Here is an 18606-nt window from a genome sequence, read left to right on the forward strand (position 1 = left end):
CTGGCGGCGTCTTTCAGGGCTCTCCAAAGCAAATAATTGCTAATCACATTAGCAGGTGGGACGGTTAAACTATTTGGTCGACAAGATAAACAGAAAAACCTGAGATGGGATGTTACTCAAGACTTTATGGTTTCCTGAGCGGGGCCAAGGTTGGGGACCCACGCTCCCTAGGTAGCTTCGAGCATTGAAAGGAGCAGCCAGCCAGTCAGAGCCCAGGAAGGGACCTCAGTCTCATCTGTTGGACTCTTTCCTTTCCTGCTCTAATTGTTTTGCTCCAATTGTTGGAGGATTCTTTCTCCTAAAGTGTCAAAAGAGACACTGCATCCGACATCTGGGGTGTGTCTCCATTCCAGGGATTCTCCTGCCTCAGCCTCCTGAGTAGCTGGGACTACAGGCAAGTGCCACCACACCCCACAAAGATTTTGTATTTTTAGTAGAGACGAGGTTTCACCATGTTGGTGAAACACAGTGGGTCTCCTGTTTTCAGAGCCCCTGTTGCACATCAGGAGCTCTCTGTCCTCACAAGAACCCTGAGAGGGAGAGGTTACTGCTCCTTTTTTTATAGAGGAGGAAACTGAGATCCAGTGGGGACAAGTGCTCAAAGACCCAGAGAGGATGCAGCACAGTTAGAATGCAACTGACTGGAGAATGAAAACAACAAAAACAGTGCCAACAGCAGACACTGGCCGAGCTCCTGCTATATGCCCAGCCTGCCACCGTGTTCACATGCAGCATCTCACAAAATCCTCACAGCCCCGTACTCCTATTCTACAAGGGGGAAACTGAGGCTGAGTGTGAGGCGAGCTGTCCAGAGATGCACTGCTGGCCTGGGGTGAGATCCACACTCTGGTCCTTTCCCCGTATCACTGTGCTAAGAGACGAAGGTGCCTCCCCACACTTGCTGGCCGTTTTGATTTCCCCACCTGTGAACTTTATGCTTTCATGCTTCCCTTTTTATTTTTTAAATTTTCACTTAATTCTTATTCTGTTTTATTTTATTTTGAGACAGAGTCTTGCTCTGTCAACCAGGCTTGAGTGCAGTGGTGCGATCTCGGCTCACGACAAGCTCCACCTCCCAGGTTCAAGCGATTCTCCTGCCTCAGCCTCCTGAGTAGCTGGGACTACAGGCAAGTGCCACCACACCCCACAAAGTTTTTGTATTTTTAGTAGAGACGGGGTTTCACCATGTTGGTCAGGCTGGCCTCGAACTCCTGACCTCAGGTGACCCACCTCGGCCTCCCAAAGTGCTGGGCCACTTCTCTTTTATATCCTGGAAAAGACTTTCTGGGTTCCCAGGCCTGGTGGTCTCTATCCTACCCTTTCTTCTACCTTTCCCTAAGTGGAGTAATCAGGCATTTATCCCCACCACTTGGGCCCTTGGAGTCTGTTTAGCAGATGAAAAGATGAAGACACAGGAAGGCCAAGGTCCTGGACCAGTGAGCGCAGCAAAACCTAACATCTTATAAGCAAAAGTGGAGAGAGAAGGAAGAAATATGCATTTATTAAGCGCTGACTGCATGCCAGGTGCTCTCCATATTTGAACTTCATCTTCTTCAGGAGTGGTTGGTATTGTTGTCTCTTATACATTGGATGAGGAGGCTGAGGGTCAGAAAGGGGACACACAGCGAGTGAGTGTTGGAGTCAGTTGACCCCGCCACCCTCCATGTCTTTCTGAGTCCCTGGTAATCAGTGGGCCACACTGCTCCCTCACACTGGGCTTTACCGGTCTGCTCCACTGCTCTCCAGATTCTGGGTGGGGCCTCCAAGGCTTTGGGGCCATGGCTTTGACCTTCATTATCCATTCAAGGTACTTGCTGGACTCTGCCCACATCTTGTACATGGCAGTCATCCTCACAGTGGTCCCATCGTATGACTCTTGTGGGTCGGGTCAGGTTGCTACTATCCTTGTGGGAAAACTGAGGCAGATAAGGCAAGGAATTAATAGAGTTTGTGCAGCCAGTTAATGAAAGCTTACACCCTCTGGTTTGAGATCAGGAGGCTGTGTCTGTACTGCATCCGAAAGTGGGTGAATTTGGGCTCAAACGGCTCTGGTTCAAATCCTACGACCCTGGGCAAGTCAGTCCAGTCCCCTGAACTTCATTCAGTTTCCTCGCCTGTAAAATTTGGGGAGAATAAAATCTGCCTCACAGGGCTATGGGGAGATGATGTCTGGGGAGCTGGTATGAATCACAGTTCATAAACTCGGGCGTCCACACATCTTTCTGATTTATCTATACTTTACCATTTCAAATACCATTTTGCTCAGGAACAGAAATGTCCCCATTCCCCCCTGGGGTTTCATGTCTGTGCTAGGGGCTTCATTTGTGCCAAGGGGGCTGCCTGTCCCTGTTTTTGGCTGGCAATACGGAGACAGCCATGTGCCGTCTGCTCCTAGACTGCGGAGACACTGTACTTCCCTCCTGGTGAAAGGTCCCTTCGGATTTAGCATTTACTTTCAACTGCTTCGTAAGACACAGAATTGTTCTGCTGTTCGCCAGTTCCTTGGGCCTGATACAGGACTGTGAGGGTCTGCCCAAGCCCACCTGCCTGGATCCACCTAGACCTTCCCGTTACCCTTCTCTCCCCGGGGTCTCATCCTCTCCTCTGGCTCAGGCTCTGGGAGCAAGCGTGGACACAGACACCCTCTGTCCCTGGATCCCACACATGTGCCTGGGATTCTGTTCCCTTCCTCCCACACCCAGGTCTGCCTGGGAGCAGCAAGGGACTGAGTCACCATCAGAACCCACCAGAACTATGCTCCTTCCAGTTCTCCTGGACCCTCACACTTCACCAACCCAACATAGGGCATTTTCTAGTCTTGTGGGCAGGAAGTTTTGCTTCAACTTCATTATGTGTGTGCTGTTCTCAGACTCCCCTATGCCCTGATTTTAACAAGTCAAAAGCCAAGACTATAAAAACAAAAAAACTTACAGTAAAATTGACTTCTTTTAGTGGTATGGTCCTTTGAGTCTTACTACGTGTATAGTCAGCCACCATCATAATCAGAGTACAGAACAGTTCCATCCTCCCAAAAAGCACTCTCATGGGTCCCTTTACAGTCACCCCCGCCCCCATCTGCTGGCAACCACCTGTTTGTTCTCTGTCACTACCACTACCACTTTATCAAAAACTCAGGCTCCTGAAAGTCAAGAGCCTTGTTTCTGCTTCTGTTGAAACTGCCCTCCCTTGTGGCCACAGGGACTGCATGCTCCATGCCCTGAACAGGGGAAAGGTCTCAAGGCACCAGGAAACAAATGGAAGGACACACCATGAACGTTTTAAGAGGTTTACCCCACACTGGTGACATCAGTACCCTCCCCATGTGTTTCTCAGAAACTGTAGGTGATGCCTTTCCTTCCTGCTTCTCAGATTGCAGTTGTGTTTGGAAGCCTTTGCTGAGGGTGTTTTGTCAATCAAGAGATCCATGTCTGGCTAGGTGTGGTGGCTCACACCCGTAATCTCAGCACTTTGGGAGGCCGAGGCGGGTGCATCATTTGAGGTCAGGAGTTTAAGACCAGCCTGGCCAACATGGCGAAACCCCATCTCTACTAAAAATACAAAAATTAGCTAGGCATTAGTGGTGCGCACCTGTAAACCCAGCTACTCGGAAGGCTGAGGCAGGAGAACTGCTTGAGCCTGGGAGGTGGAGGTTGCAGTGAGCCGAGATTGTGTCACTGCATTCCAGTCTGGGTGACAGAGTAAGACTCCGTCACAAACAAACAAACAAACAAAAGATCCATTTCTAAAGGGCAGAATTGGTTTGATTTTTCAAAGGGCTGTGACCTATGCTAGTATGCAAGGTCTCTTCTCCAGAATGTGAGAATGGGATGTGGGATCTGCTCCCCAGGAGAAAGCTCAGGGTGGGGACTGAGTTAGAGAGGGTCTTCAGATGGACTTGGAAGCTCCAGAGCATTCCCAGAGAGCCAGGAACCCCAACTTAGATGAAAAAAATATATATTATCAAGTAGGGTTTGCTTCAGGCAAGCTTCCCTTGCTTTTGAGATTAATCTTTGCGCTTGCTTTTAAAGTGCAAAAAAAATAAAAAATAAAAATAAAAATACTACTACTAATGATAAACAACCTTTCTTGAGACACTAGTGCTTTATGCCACCTATAACAAGCCTGTGGGGAAACTGAGGCTCAGGGAGGACAGTGACCTGCCCAGGGTCATCTCAGCTGGGAAGAGGTGAAGTCGGACTGTCATCTTTGGCTTCAGTGCCCTTACTTTAAGTGCAAGTTTGCATCACAGTTTTCAGTTCAGAAAGCACCTGCCCATCTTCCCTGGAGCCCTCCCGTTGATGGAGCGCTTCCCCTGCCAAACCCCCCATTTTTCTTTTGAGACAGTTACACTCTGTCGCCCAGGCTGAACCGTAGTGGTGCCATTACAGTTCACTGCCGCCTCGACCTCCCGAGCTCAGGTGATCCTCTCGCTTCAGCCTTCTAGGTAACTGGGACTTTAGGTGTGCACCACCACGCCTGGCTAATTTTCATGTTTTTTGTAGAGACATGGTTTTGCCAAGTGATCTGGCTCAAGTGATCTGCCTGTCTTGGCCTCTCAAGTGCTGGGATTACAGGTGTAAGCCACCGTGCACAGCCTTAAGAAATTTTATTGTAGTAAGAGCACTTAACATGAGAGCCACTGAGTTTTGTTTTTTTTTAAACAGTCTTTCTCTTTCTTTCTTTTCTTTCTTTCTCTCTTTCCTTCTTTCTTTCTCTCTTCTTCCTTTCTCTCTCTCTTTCTCTCTCCTTCCTTCCTTCCTTCCTTCCTTCCTTCCTTCCTTCCTTCCTTCCTTCCTTCCTTCCTTCCTTCCTTCCTTCTCTCTCTCTCTCTCTCTCTCTCTCTCTTGTCTTGCTCTGTCTCCTAGGCAGGAGTGCCGTGGCATAATCTCGGCTCACTGTAACTTCTGCCTCCCAGGTTCAAGTGATTCCTTGTGCCTCAGCCTCCCGAGTAGCTGGGATTATAGGTGTGTGCCACCACGCCCAGCTAATTTTTGTATTAATGTTTTAGTAGAGACGGGGTTTCACCATGTTGATCAGACTGGTCTCAAACTCCTGACCTCAGGTGATTCGCCCCCCTCAGCCTCCCAAAGTGTTGGGATTACAGGCGTGAGCCACTGTGCCTGGCCTTAACAAAGTTTTAAGTGTACAACACAGCCTTGTTAACTGTAGGCACAATGTTGTATGACAGATCTCTAGAACTGATTTGTTGCACCCCCTCCAATTTGGGGAAACACATGTAGCTCCCAGTCCAATACCTGGCACAGAGTCAGTGCCCAGTAGTGGGAGGGCATGGAAGTTATAAGGCACAGAAGGGCAGAGCCAGGACTGAGGTTCTGAACATTTGGGGCTGAATTGGAGCCTTAAACCATCCCCCAGTGTGAACCCCAGTATCCTAATAGAGGTCCATTGTCCAACAAGCCCTTCCAGGAGGAAATGTAATGAGTCTGTGCTCCATGAACCTTAAAATGAAAACAGAATGCCAGAAACCCAAGGAGGTCCCTACAGGGAGCCCTGCGCCAGCCCAGAAACGGTCAGGAGGAAGGCAGACAAAAGCTGCCTTTACCAGTGAACCAGGTAGCCTTGTTGGGGACCAGGCCTGGGCCTCCTGTGTTTGCTCTTTGAATCATGAGCAGGAAGAACCCCACAAGCTCACGGCTGGCAAGGGGAACATTAGCGTTTAGGGTTGCAAATCCCCGGTGAAGCATTTCGGATTAGGGAGCTTGAATTCAAAGACAGAGATGTGAGATTCTCCTGCCCTATTCTCATCTCTGAGCTGTTGACATTTCCTTATTTGAGCTTGTCAGTCCCACTGAACACATATTTCATCAGTCCCCACTGTGTGTGTGTGTGCGTGAGTGTGTGTGTGGTTGGGTGGGGGGTGTTGGAAGGAAGGGAAGACTGGGAGGGAGGACTGACGGTGGTTGAGAGCGTGGGCTCTAGAGCTGGCTGCCTGAGTGCAGTCAATGTGGCCATTTCCTTAAGTGTGACCTTAGACAAGTGACTTTATTCTCCAAGCCTCAGGCTTCTCATGTATAAAGTGAGCTGAAATTTTGTATCTGGTGGGGTTGCTGGGAGGCATTGATAAGATGCTGGATGTAAGCTCTGAGCACCAAAAAGCTCTGGATATAACAAGTGCTTAATGTGTGTGCTACTGTGATTAATATGTGTGTTTTATTTTCCCTTGATTTCTCAGGTTGCTTTTTCAACTCTTGGTTGGAGGAGAGTGGGAATCCATATTTAATAATTGAATAATCAACAGTCAAATCATTAACAATGGATTAAATGACTTTTTTTTTTTTTTTTTTGGTGAGATGGAGCCTCACTCTGTTGCCCAGACTGGAGTGCAGTGGAATGAACTTGGCTCACTGAACCTCTGCCTCCTGGGTTCAAGCAATTCTCCTGCCTCAGCTTCCTGAGTAACTGGAATTACAGGCAACAAAATCGCCATGCCTGGCTAGTTTTTGTATTTTTAGTAGAGACGGAGTTTCACCATGTTGGCCAGGCTGGTCTCAAACTCCTGAGCTCAAATGATCCACCCACCTTGGCCTCGCAAAGAGCTGGGATTACAGGTATGAGCCACTGTGCCTGGCTGGATTAAGTGACATTTAATAAGCATTGTCCATGAACCCATCACGTATGAAATATACTGCAAATGGTTTTTCATGGCTTTACTCCTTACAAGCATCCTGCGTTATAAATACATATATGGACTTTTTAGAGTGACAAAGTCTTGCTCTATCACCAGGCTGGAGTGCAGTTTTGCAATCATAGCTCACTGTAACCTTGAACTCCTAGGCTCAAGCAATCCCCCTGCCTCAGCCTCCCAAGTAGTGGTGACTACAGATGCGTGCTGCTACCTCCAGCTAAGTTTTCAAGCTTTTTGTAGACATAGGGTCTTGCTGCATTGCCTAGGCTGGTCTCGAACTCCTGGCCTCAAGCAATCCTCCAGCCTCAGCCTCCCAAAGTGTTGGGATTACAGGTGTGAGCCATCACAACCGGCCAATATTTTTATTGCAAAATTGTTAAAGTGCATTACACGTAAGAAAAATGCATATATGTAAATAGCTCAATGAGTTTTCAGAAACCAAACATCCCTTCCCATACCCAGCACCTAGATCAGGAAACAGAATGTTATAAGCTCTCCTGAAGCCCCCTTCAATGCCCTCTTAGCATCTAACCCTTGCCCCAAGGTAACCACTATCTTATCTCTGGTGGCACGGATTAGTTTTGCTGTTTTGGGACTCACATAAATGGGAGACGCAACACGTGCCCTTTTGCCTATGGCTTCTTTCATGTAACATTCTGTTTATGAGATTCGTCCATGTGGCTGTGGGCAATTTTTGGTCATTTCCATCACTATAGAGATTCCAGTGGGTGCCCATCCCACAAGATATTTGCCCATTCTATTTATTCATTTTTTTGATGGGCATGGGGGGATGCTGAGTTTGGGGTTATGATGAACGTTGCTGCTACCAGCTTCCTTGCCTTTTGCTCCACACGTGCATGTATTTTTGCTGAGAATACACTAAGTAGTGGAATTGCTGAGTTGTAAAGCAAGCCTATGTTTAACTTTAAGAGATGCCTTATAAAGTGGTGGTAGAACTGATCTCGCACCAGCAGCGTTGGAATGGCTTCTGTTGTTCCACATCTTGCAAGATTTCTATTCCCATTTTGCAAATGATGAAGACAGAAAGGTAACAAGCTTTGTCCCAAATGCAGCTAGTGGAGCCTAAGACTAGAATCCAACCACTCATTGAGCCACAAATATTTACTGAGCACGCACTCTGTGCCAGCTGTATGCTGGGGCATGGGTCACCATGCTGCATGGCACCTACACCCTCATGGAACTGCCAGTTGGGCCGAATTGAAGGTGAGCTCAGGTGTGTTTGGCACCCATGGTTTCACTTTTCCACTCTCTCACCCTTTCTCTATACCCCCTTGGAGCCCAGCAGTATTCTTGACACATATTAGGTGCCCAGTAAATATGGAATGAAAGAATGAGAGAATGAGAACTCTCAACAAGCCCCTCCCTGCATTTTTTTTTTGTCAGCATTTCTGGGCTGATGAGCAACCGTAGGGATATTTGTTCTCAGGAGGATACTTCATCAGGTCTGACTTCTAGACCTAAACCCCAGGGCCCAGGTGGGAGGGACCTGTGCATCCTTCAGAGCTAGAGTTTATTGTGGGAGAGGATGGGATGTCCACAGGGTCTGGGGCAAAGTTTTTAGGGTAGCAGAAGCCCCACTCTAAGGGAGACTTAAGGTCCCAAGATGTGGACTTTCCTTCTGATCAGCAGTAGTCAGCTGGGGGGTGCCCCAGCCTGGCATGCAGAGGGTTGGCTGGATTCATGGTGGGTTGGTTCATAAGCAGCCTCCTGTTCTGTAAAGAGAAAAGGTAGCATCTGTCACCAGCGTGCCCACCTCCCAACTCCCACACTGAAGGGAAACCATCATCTATCCATGGTGACCAAAGGCGGGTGTCGGGAGTGTTCACATGAAAACCCTCCCCAAATGATGCTGAATTATTTGCTTCTTGGTGTCTTCACTTTACTAGTCTATGAGCTCTATATGAGCAGGGACTGTAACTGTTTATCTGTAACTGGAGTAGAGATGGTCTCAGGTTTGGGGTGGGACCAGTGCTCCCTACTGGATTGAGTGGAGATCTTGGGAGAAGCTAGAATCCCTGGTAACCTGATGACTTCAGCGACTTGGCAGGGCACAGCCTGCTTGGTAGGGGTATGTTCTGCTGTCCCAGCTCTCTTGGGGGACAGTGTGGTCATCATAATATGGTCACCTCTAAAGTGTTCTCACAGCACATGCAGATGCCCCTTAGCAGGCTTCCTGGGGGCTCCAGGGACAGGGGTACCTCTTTCAGCCCCTTGCCAGTCCTAAGGAGTCCTCACTGGATGGACCAGACACTCACCTATGAGGCTTTTCAACAGTTTCACATCCAGCTGCCCGAGGATTTCACCGATCAGAGGACATACCTGGACCATCAGCACAGAGAGAAGGATCAGGTCAGGGGCTGGAAAAGGAAAACTGAAGTGCCTGTGGCAGGAAACTTTAAGTCCATGGGATTTTTCTAGTAGGAATCATGGCCAGAGTGGCTCCCTGGTAGTGAGCGCCAACTACCTGCTCAGTGTCATGCACAACACTTCCATGCTTTGTCTCCACAAATCCTCATCATATAAGACAGGGACTGTGGTGGTTCCCATACTACAGGTGGGAACACTGAGGCTCAGGGAGGCAAAGTCTCTTGCTCAAGGATAGCCTGACAAAACTCATGGCCAACCTGAAGTTTCAAATTGAGATATTTCAAGCTCCAAAACCCAATGTTTGAAATCCTTTGCTAAATTGCCAGTGGATATGCCTTGACCCTCGGACTCAAGATTGCTCAAGATGCAAAGTTTTTTCTAAACTTACTTGACTTTCTACCAGTTGTGGGAGAACTTCTTGCAGGTTATCTTTGAGGTTGTGGAGGAACTGTTTCATCTTTGGTGGGATAGCCCTAGAAAGAAAGGTAGAGGTACAGAACAGAACAGAGCAATCTAGGCAACATTAAAGCCAGGAGGTATGTGTTGAGTACGCCTTCCACAGTCTTTTAATACTCACTCAGCCCCATGCCAGAAGTATCATTGTCAGTGATCGTCAAAGGGGTAGCTTGGACCTTGCCCAAGGTCACACAGCTAATAAGTGCTGGTTATATAAGAAACATGGCAATAGAGCACCAGATTCCAGAGTCTTTCCCTTACACTGTCCTCCCATGAATGTCTGGTACAATCTAGGTACTCAATGAATATCTGATGAACAAATGATCAGACATCCACTGAGGTCTTCATTGCTTTCAGCATTCCAGAATTACAGAGATAAATCAGGCACAAATCTTGCCTTCAAGGGACTTACAGTCAGTTGAAATTGAAAGACTTGGTCAGCCAATCTATGGAGCTTTATTAAAGCTGTATTTTGTGTCTTGTTCACCACTGTATCCCTAGCATCAGGTGTGGTGCTGGCATACAGTAGATTTTTGGGAAACATACGAATGAATGAGGGATAAGGAGGAGCTTCAGGGAAGATGGGAAGGGCATTCCAGGCAACAGGATCAGCATGTGCAAAGGCACAGTGGTGTAAAAATGCGTGGTGTGTGGTGGAGGACAAAGGGCTGAAAAGTTGGCAGGGGAGAGGACAAGCAGCGCCTTGAGTGAAATTTGGGAGTTGCTCTTTATCCAGAGGGCACTGGGAACCACTGGAGGCTTTGGAGAAGGGGCTTGGGCATGGCCAAATTTCTGTGTTAGTAAGTTATTTCTGCTGCAGGATGGGGAATGGAGAGTAGGAGGGGACATCCGGGAAAGCCAGGAGGAGGCTCTTGTAGTGCTCCAGGTAGTGGAGTAGGAGATGGAGATGAAAGAGAGAACCTGAGGGCTACTAGGAAGTCATTAATGGGAACTGGTGATGATGGGCCTGAGGAGTAGGGAGGGAGAAGAATCTGGCTTCTGGGAGGGTGGTAGGGTCATCACGGTTGGGAACACGGGAGGAAGAGCAGATCCTGGGGGAAGGATAAGATCTGCTTTGGACTAATTTAGGAGATGGTCAGGAAGTGACGCTGCAGCTGGGGCTTGTCAGGAAGGAGGCCCAGCTCTGGGGAGGGGCAGCTGGGGTCTTACTCGGTGAGGACGGCCACGTGGACACTGCTGGGCTCTGCATCGCATTTGCCTATCACCAGATCCCTCCGGCCAAACTCGTCTTTCTCCAGCCAGAACTCCACAACGATGCTCATGTGTGCACACATCTTTATGATGTTGTTATCGAAGGGCCTGCAGATGAGAAAGGAGGAGGAGGAAGGGCAAGGGGAGGAGGTAGAGAAAGAGTAGAAATCTCCGTGTTGGCAAAGATGGGCACTGTCCACTGTCAGGGCTTCCCCTGGCACTCTGAGTCCTTTCAACAAACTAGGCCCAGTTAAATCCCGAAGTCAGTGATTAAAGAGAAAACAGCTGTAGCCAGAGTAACTTTGAAAATCCCTTAAATAGGCCTTTGGAAATTCAAACGTTGAGAGCTAATCTCTGTTTCAAAAATCTTTCCCATTTAGCTGCATCCTCCCTTTCTTGGGGGCAGTGGATGTCAAAGGATAGTTTGAACAGGAGGATGGTGAGCAGGGGCGATGAGATGATTACAGCAGTTCTCCCTTTCTCTTTTTATCAAGCCCAGTTGTTGTGAACTCTCATAGGTTTGAATGAGCAAATGACTTCCTTCCACTGACTAATGATTGTAATCCACATTTCAGGTGAAGAAACCAAGGCTCAGAGAGGCGAAGTGACTTGCCCAAGGTCACACAGCAAGTGGCTTTGGAAGCCAGGATTTGAATTTAGGTTGGGATCAGAAAGATCTGGATTTCCCAGGTTCCCTGCAAGGAGGGCTAGCACCTCTCAGATGCTGCTTCTGTATGACTCACGGTCTCAATTCAAGATCAAATTCAAGCGAGATGTTTGCCGAGAACCACTCCTTATGGAATGACATCTGGATCCCACCATAGTCCAGCTGCATGTTGGTGATGTTGATGCTGCACAAGGAAAGAGCAGAGGCCCCGCAAGGGTGAGGGACCTCAGAACAGGTAAGGCTTCCTGCTGAGAAACAAGACTGTCCCGTCTATAAAGAGGGCCTGGCAATGGGATTTGGAGTGTGATTCTTTTACAGATGCTCTGAGGGCAAGAGTCAGGTGCGGGAGCCCTGGACTGCAAGCTGCCCCAGAGTGGCCCTAACAGTGCCACACAGTTTTGATTTGTGCAGCTGGGCCCCCACTCTTCCTCGTGTGGGCCTTCCACCTTCTCTTCTTTCAATCTTCCTACCTTCCCTCTTTACAGGCCTTAAACCTCCCCAGCCCCCCATCAGCTCCACCCTTCGATCTAGAGCTCTATAAAGAGTTCCAGGGCCAGGGATGGAACTCAGGGTCTCACCTGCTCTCTTGCTGCTGCTGGTGTTTCCTGCCGCTGATTAGCCAGCCCACCATCCCTGGGGCCACTTGTGCCAAGGCATTCAGTCTGTCCCCAAAGTGGATGTTCTGGATTCGGCTTTCTGCGTTGTGCTTTATGAGGCCCTGAGCAATAACTGGAAATGCACAAGGACCACTGACTTTGCACAGTGTCATGGAAAAGGTGGGGGGCTTGGGATTCAGAGACCTGGGTTGCAGGCTGGTGCAAGCTCTGATTGCTTAGTGAGTGGTGCATGTCACCGCCTCCCCATGGAGATCTACCTTCTTCATCTATGAAATGAAATTATGCTTTGCAAGACTGATGTGAGAAATAAAGAAAAAAACCTGCAGAGGGTCTGGCAGAAACAGCTGCTCAAAGAGGGGTATCCTGGTTGAAAGTTCACCCAACACTGTATTTCAGTCTGGAGCACGGAGCTAACATACAGGATGTAGATCAGAGTCAATGTTGGTTGAAGAGAAAATTTAGATGGGTAAGTGTGGAGAGAATAGATGTAAATTGCTCCACACCATATCTAGAATAAATTGCAGGACCCAGTGAAGCTTCCACCAGAAAAGAATAAATCTCCCAAAGGAAGGAATTTTTAAAGCTATTGGAGATGCTTAAGTCCTGCCTATTTTGTCTCTAGACCCTCCTGCCTGGGATGAAGATCCAGCTCTGATGAACATGAGTGTACCACAGGGCACATTATTTCACTAGTTTTACCTGCCCTGAGATCAGGTCCCACTCTGAGAACTCTGGGTTACTGCAGAGTAGCAGAAACCTTTGTCACACCCCATCCCCCTCCTCCAAGACAGCATCTTGGAGCTGTTTGTTTCAGCAATGTTTGTTTCTGTTGCTTACAAACAAGAATGTGTCTGGAGTAGCAGATCTTGATTCAAATCCTGGCTCTATCATCTCCCTGGGTGTTGGCTTCTTCATCTGTATAACAGGGGCAGTACCTCACAGGGTCCTTGTGAGGAATATTAAGACCATTCATTCATTCATCCAACAAATATTTATTGAGCATCTACTGGGTGTCAGGCCCCAAACTGGGCACTGAGGATTCAAACCAGTTTTGTGTCTACTAGGGGAGATAAATATTAAACAAATAGTTTCAAGGATAGAGTGAACCTATAGGTATGGCCAGAGCTCTTAGTAGTTCTTGGTTCGTGATTATAGTGGTGCTTAGGAATTTGTGAGCAGCAGATACCAGTGGTTGCCAGTCTAATGTTCATCCATCCATCCATCCATCCATCCATCCATCCATCCATCCATCCATCCATCCATCTGTCCATTCATCCATCCACTTATCCATTTATTCATTCTATCTTCCTCATCTGAACCCTGATTTGATTCAAGTACTCCTTTAAATTCCTAGTCTAGATGAGGCTGTTGATTATCTGAACCATCAGGTGTGCCTCACCCTCACTGACTGTTTTGGGTTCAAAGTTGGCACATGACCCAGTTGGCTCTATCAGACCAAACAGGAGAGCTCATGTTTCACGTTTGAGGGGAAAATTCTTTTCTCTTTCTCCTATCAGAAAGAAGCAAGACAGCCTATAGTGCCAATGGCCATGGGTTGCCATTTTCTTACCACACTGGGAACCAGCATGAGGATAAAACCATGATGATAGCAGAGCTGAAAAATAGACAAAATCTAGTCTGGAGGTAAGCTTTGAACTCATGACTGAACCAAACCTGGAGCTTGTCCTATCTCTGACTTTCAGTTATGTAAAATGACAACTTTTTTAATTGTGTAAGCCAGGTTGAGTTGGGTTTTCTGTTGCCTGCTGCTAAGTACTCTAACTGATAATATAATTTCACTTCTTGACCCTACCTGAGATCAGGCCCTTCGCCGAGAACTCTGGGTTACTGCAGAGAAGCTGCTACTGGTCATAGCAATAAACATATGCACAGTCAAAGCACTTTTCACATACTTTTCATCATTTAAGTTTGAAAAGCAGCTTCATGAACTAACATTCTAACCGCACTCATTGTATAAATGAGGTTACCTGGGTTCAGAATTATACACCAATATATTCAATAACCTAAATGAAAAGGATACATTTATGATAAACCACAACATTCCAAGTTCTGATGAGGAAAAATAGAAAACATTCATAACCAAAGAAATTAAGAAATTTCTTAACAAATAAAAATAGTGATTGAAGATCTCATTCTCCAAGAGCTTCTGACCTAGAAGATTTTGCAGAGAGTTTTATCAAACTTTTATAAAGAGAAAACTGTGAAAGAAAATGGAAAAACAGAAAGATGTTAAATTCATTCTCTGAGGTTAGTATAACTTTCCTAGCCTCAAGGACAATACCAAGAAAAGAAAGTTACATATTAGTTTTATGTATGAAAAGTTTGCTAAGATCCTAAACAAATTATTAGTTAATGAAATATTGGCCAGGCGCAGTGGCTCACGCCTGTAATCCCAATGTTTTGGGAGGCCGAGGCAGGCGGATCACCTGAGGTCTGGAGTTTGAAACCAGCCTGGCCAACATGGTGAAACCCTGTCTCTACTAAAAATAAATAAATCCATAGGGTGTGGTGGTGGGGGCACCTGCAATCCCAGCTACTCGGGAGGCTGAGGCAGGAGAATCATTTCAACCTGGGCTGGGAGGTGGAGGTTGCAGTGAGCTGAGATCCCGCCACCATACTCCAGCCTGGGTGACAGAGCAAGACTCCATTGCAAAAACAACAACAACAACAACAAAACAACAACAACAACAAAAACACACACAAAAAAACTACTAGTACATCATAAAAACGTTCATTTTAGAAATGTTGGCAAGGTTCAACCGCAGAAAAATCTATTAATACAATTTATCATTTAGTAGGTTGGAGGAAAAAAGTGATTAACTTTTAGATGCAGAGAAACTTTTGTTAAAGGTCAATACTGACTTATGAGTAAGAAAAATTCATAAAACTAGGGGCATAAGGAACAAGCTTAATGTGATAAACACTATATTCCAAAAACCTACAGAAAATATGCTTGGAGGGGAATTCTGGATTCATTTCCATTTCTGTAGAAGGCTCTGGCTACAATGCAAGATAAGAAAAAGGCACAGGGAGTGTAAGGCTTAGAAGAGGAAAGATAAAGCTATTACTACTTACAGACAATATAATACTCTAGATAGAAAAACTCACAGAATAAATAAAACAATAAAACTATAAGAGGTCAGCAAGGCTTTTGAATAGCAGAAGAAGTCAACAGCTTTCCTTCCATCTGTACCTGCAATTCCAACTAGAAAATATAATAAAAGATTAGGTAGCATTTACATGGCAATGAAAACTATAAATTCTCTAGGAATCACGTTAACAAATCATGCTTGAGACATTGATAGGACTTTAAAATTATATTATGGGATATATAGTAAAATCTGAATAAATGAAAAGATACACTAAGTTTATGATTGGGAAGTAAAAAATATCAACTCCCTTTAAATTAACAAATTCATTTTAACTCCAATCAAATTTCCAGATGATTTTTTTTTTTTTTTTGAGACAGAGTCTTGCTCTCTCGCCCAGGCTGGAGTGCAGTAACGTGATCTCCATTCACTGCAAGCTCCACCTCTTGGGTTCAAGCCATTCTCCTGCCTCAGCCTCCTGAGTAGCTGGGACTACAGGCCCTCGCCACCATGCCTGGCTAAGTTTTTGTACTTTTAGTAGAGATGGGATTTCACTGTGTTAGCCAGGATGGTCTCGATCTCCTGACCTCGTGATTCGCCCTCCTTGGCCTCCCAAAGTGCTGGGATTACAGGTGTGAGTGACTGTGCCTGGCCTGATTTTTTTTTTTTTAAGAGACAGGGTCTTTGTTGCTCAGGCTGGAGTTCAGTGGCACAATTATAACTCATTGCAGTCTCAAACTCCTGGGCACAAGTGATCCTCCCACCTCAACCTCCCAAGTAGCTGGGACTACAGGCATGTGCCACCATGCCTGGTTAATTTTCTAATTTTATTTTTGTAGAGGCAGGATCTTGATATGTTGCCCAGGCTGGTCTTGAATTCCTAGGCTCAAGTGATCTCCCACCTCAGCCTCTTAAAGTGCTAGGGAGCCACCATGCCCCACCAGATGAATTTTTTAAAGGAACTCAACACACTCTAAAACTCATTTGGAAGAATATAGGTCTGTCAGATAAAACAGCATTTTACAAAGATGTTGTATTTACAATACTATGTTATTGGCGTAAAACAAATGTACAGATACAGCACAGGGAGCTTAGCAGTGAATTCTCATTTTTGGGAATTTGATCATTTAGTAGATGAGTTAGGGAAACTGAGTCACATGGAGAGAAGAGAAGCTGCATCTCTGCCTTACATACACAGGCATACATAAAGATAGCCTCCAGAGATGGGTTAAAATCTTAAATGTGAAAGGTAAAACTATAAAGCTATGAGAAAAAAACAAAGTAGAATATGTCTGAGGTAGGAGCCAGGTCTTAAGACTCTCCAAACACAAACTATAAAACAAAATATTGATGAATTTGAAAATATTTCTGTTCAGGGAAGGACCTGCAAAGTTAACAGATGACAGTTTGGGAGAAATATTCACAATGCATAAATCTGACAAAGGGCTAATATCAAGAATTAAGTAATGTCTCTTCAAATCAAAGAGGATTAAAAAAACCCAGAAAAGCAAATTTAAAAACGGACAAAAGGTAAGAACAGGGAATTCAAAGAAGTCAAAATGGGGCTGGGCACGGTGGCTTACGCCTGTAATGCCAGCACTTTGGAAGGCCGAGGTGGGTAGATAACTTGAGGTGAGGGGTTCAAGACCACCTGGCCAACAAGATGAAACCCCCTCCCCACTAAATATACAAAAATTAGCCGGGCATGGTGGCATGCACCTGTAATCTCAGCTACTCAGGAGGCTGAGGCAGGAGAATCGCTTGAACCTGGGAGGCAGACATTGCAGTGAGCCAAGGTCATGCCACTGCACTCCAGCCTGGGCGACAGAGCGAGAATCTCTGTCTCCAAGAAAAAAAGTCAAAATGGTTAACAAAAGTAGAAGATGCTCAAACTTCCCACTCACCAGATAAAGTCAAGCTAAAACAAGTAGTTATCACTCAACTACATATCAAACTGGCAAAAAAAAAAAGTCTAAAAATAATGTCAGTTCAAATTGTGTCCTCTCCTCCCCCAGTGCGACTGTCTTTGGAGATAGGGCCTCTAAAGGGCTAACTGAGGTTAAACGAGGTCATTAGGATGTGGCCCTAAACTGACGGGATTGGTGTCCTTATAAGAAGAAACAGAAGCGATCTCTTTCTCTGCATGCACAGAGAAAAGGCTATATGGAGACATGGAGAACGTGTCTGTCTGCAAACCAGCAAGACAGGCATCACCAGAAACCAACCCTATTTGCATCTTGATCTTGGATTTCCAGCCTCCAGAACTGTGAGAAAAGGAATATGTGTTGTTTAATTCCCAGTCTGTGGTATCTTGTGAGGACAGCCCTAGCTGACTGATACAGCTCAGTGCTCGGCAGTGCTGGGGAACATGGGGAGACAGGTATAGTCATTTCTTACCGGAGCACGTGTAGACCACGTGGCCATTCTAGAGAGGATTCCTGCAGTTTTGGTTAAATTGAGTTTACCTCTACCTCAGGACCCAGCCACTCTCCTTCTGGGTATATCCCAGAGAAATTCTCCCACAGGCCGTAACAGGGACACGTGCAAGGAGGTTCATCTCAGTGTACTTTATAATCGTGGAGAGTTAGAGACAACCTGCATGTTCATCCAGAGGGGAACAGCCAAATAAACTGGGGTGGATGAATCTTATGGCTCTTTCTGCACCAGCTGAAGCAACATAGATGTCAACAGCGTAGTGCTGAGTGAAACCAGTAAAAAAACCAGAATGGGATATATATGGCAATACAATTTATGTAAATTAAAGTACCGAACATACAAGGACACAGGCATATTTAAATATATCCATTAAACACACTGCAAGGCCTGCCAAGGCAGTAGGGATACGGGAGTGAGAATAAGGGATAAAGGGGGAAATAAGAAAATAAAACAAAAGGGGGACCTTGAAGTAGTTTGTGCCAATGAGGATGTGCTAGAAGTTGGCATATAATCAACACAACCTCAATTTTCTGTACTTGAGGTCTAAGAAAAAACGAGGGTAAGTGACTAACCTGAAGTCACCCAGCAGGTTAGCGGTGGAGCCCAGATGGCACCTTCCCACCTCCCCGACCCTGTGGGCAGCAGGCAGAGCCCGGGGCTTAGCTTACTTCTTGCCAGGGTGGATTTGTTGTCTCTGTGGGCTTGGGCCAGGCCAGACCAAGGCTGCTTGCGCAGTGCCAAGGGCAAGGCCAGCAACCCGAGGAGGATGAGGAGCCTCCAGAGTGGACACATTGTAGGGTCTGGGACCTGCGGATGTCAAGAGTGTCAGATGGGGCCTGGGCAGATGGCTTTGAGGGTGGCAGTCTGGAGGGATGGGCTCATGGTTTTCTGCAGAAAGATGACATCAGAATTAGCCCCCAGCATGCTATGGGGAGGGGGTACACTGGACCCTGGCAGCTGCCACCAGGGCTTGCTCACATTGGGAGAGCAACAGGTGGAACCCTGGGGGGAGGCCAGGGCTCCAGAGGAAGGCCTTGTTGCTTGGAGACACTCACCAGAGCCTATTGTTGGATC

The 18606-nt window shown here is 46.5% G+C and overlaps 1 protein-coding gene and 1 long non-coding RNA gene across 3 annotated transcripts; one reads left to right on the top strand and one right to left on the bottom strand.

Annotated features, from left to right (window-relative positions):
* Positions 1–1118: 1118 nt before the first annotated feature.
* Positions 1119–11416, top strand: LOC139358476 (uncharacterized). Its single transcript, XR_011613422.1, has 3 exons — positions 1119–1562; positions 6194–6569; positions 11278–11416. It is a non-coding gene; the product is annotated as an uncharacterized lncRNA (long non-coding RNA).
* Positions 8161–18514, bottom strand: LOC105496204 (BPI fold containing family A member 3). 2 transcript variants are annotated; one of them, XM_011766390.3, is made up of 7 exons: positions 18201–18514; positions 11948–12098; positions 11446–11553; positions 10661–10810; positions 9423–9507; positions 8923–8986; positions 8161–8379 (listed from the first exon to the last, which is right to left on the bottom strand). In XM_011766390.3, the coding sequence occupies exons 1-7, from the start codon at positions 18322–18324 to the stop codon at positions 8300–8302; spliced, it is 762 nt and encodes a 253-aa protein (XP_011764692.1). In that variant the 5' UTR covers positions 18325–18514; the 3' UTR covers positions 8161–8299. The 2 variants fall into 2 exon arrangements, with proteins under 2 accessions (XP_011764692.1, XP_070935607.1); XM_071079506.1 differs by having other exon boundaries at positions 18105–18498.
* Positions 18515–18606: the final 92 nt, after the last annotated feature.

Source organism: Macaca nemestrina, chromosome 15 (assembly GCF_043159975.1).
Source record: "Macaca nemestrina isolate mMacNem1 chromosome 15, mMacNem.hap1, whole genome shotgun sequence".
Classification (NCBI taxonomy): Eukaryota; Metazoa; Chordata; class Mammalia; order Primates; family Cercopithecidae; genus Macaca; species Macaca nemestrina.

Excerpts from the sequence above, each read along its gene's own strand:
- LOC105496204 (XM_071079506.1), bottom strand. The coding sequence starts at position 18,324 with ATGTGTCCACTCTGGAGGCTCCTCATCCTCCTCGGGTTGCTGGCCTTG. Across the intron at positions 11,554-11,947 it reads CAGCAGCAGCAAGAGAGCAG|CATCAACATCACCAACATGC; the intron begins GTGAGACCCTGA and ends TTCCTTGTGCAG. Across the intron at positions 9,508-10,660 it reads CACGTGGCCGTCCTCACCGA|GGCTATCCCACCAAAGATGA; the intron begins GTAAGACCCCAG and ends CTTTCTTTCTAG.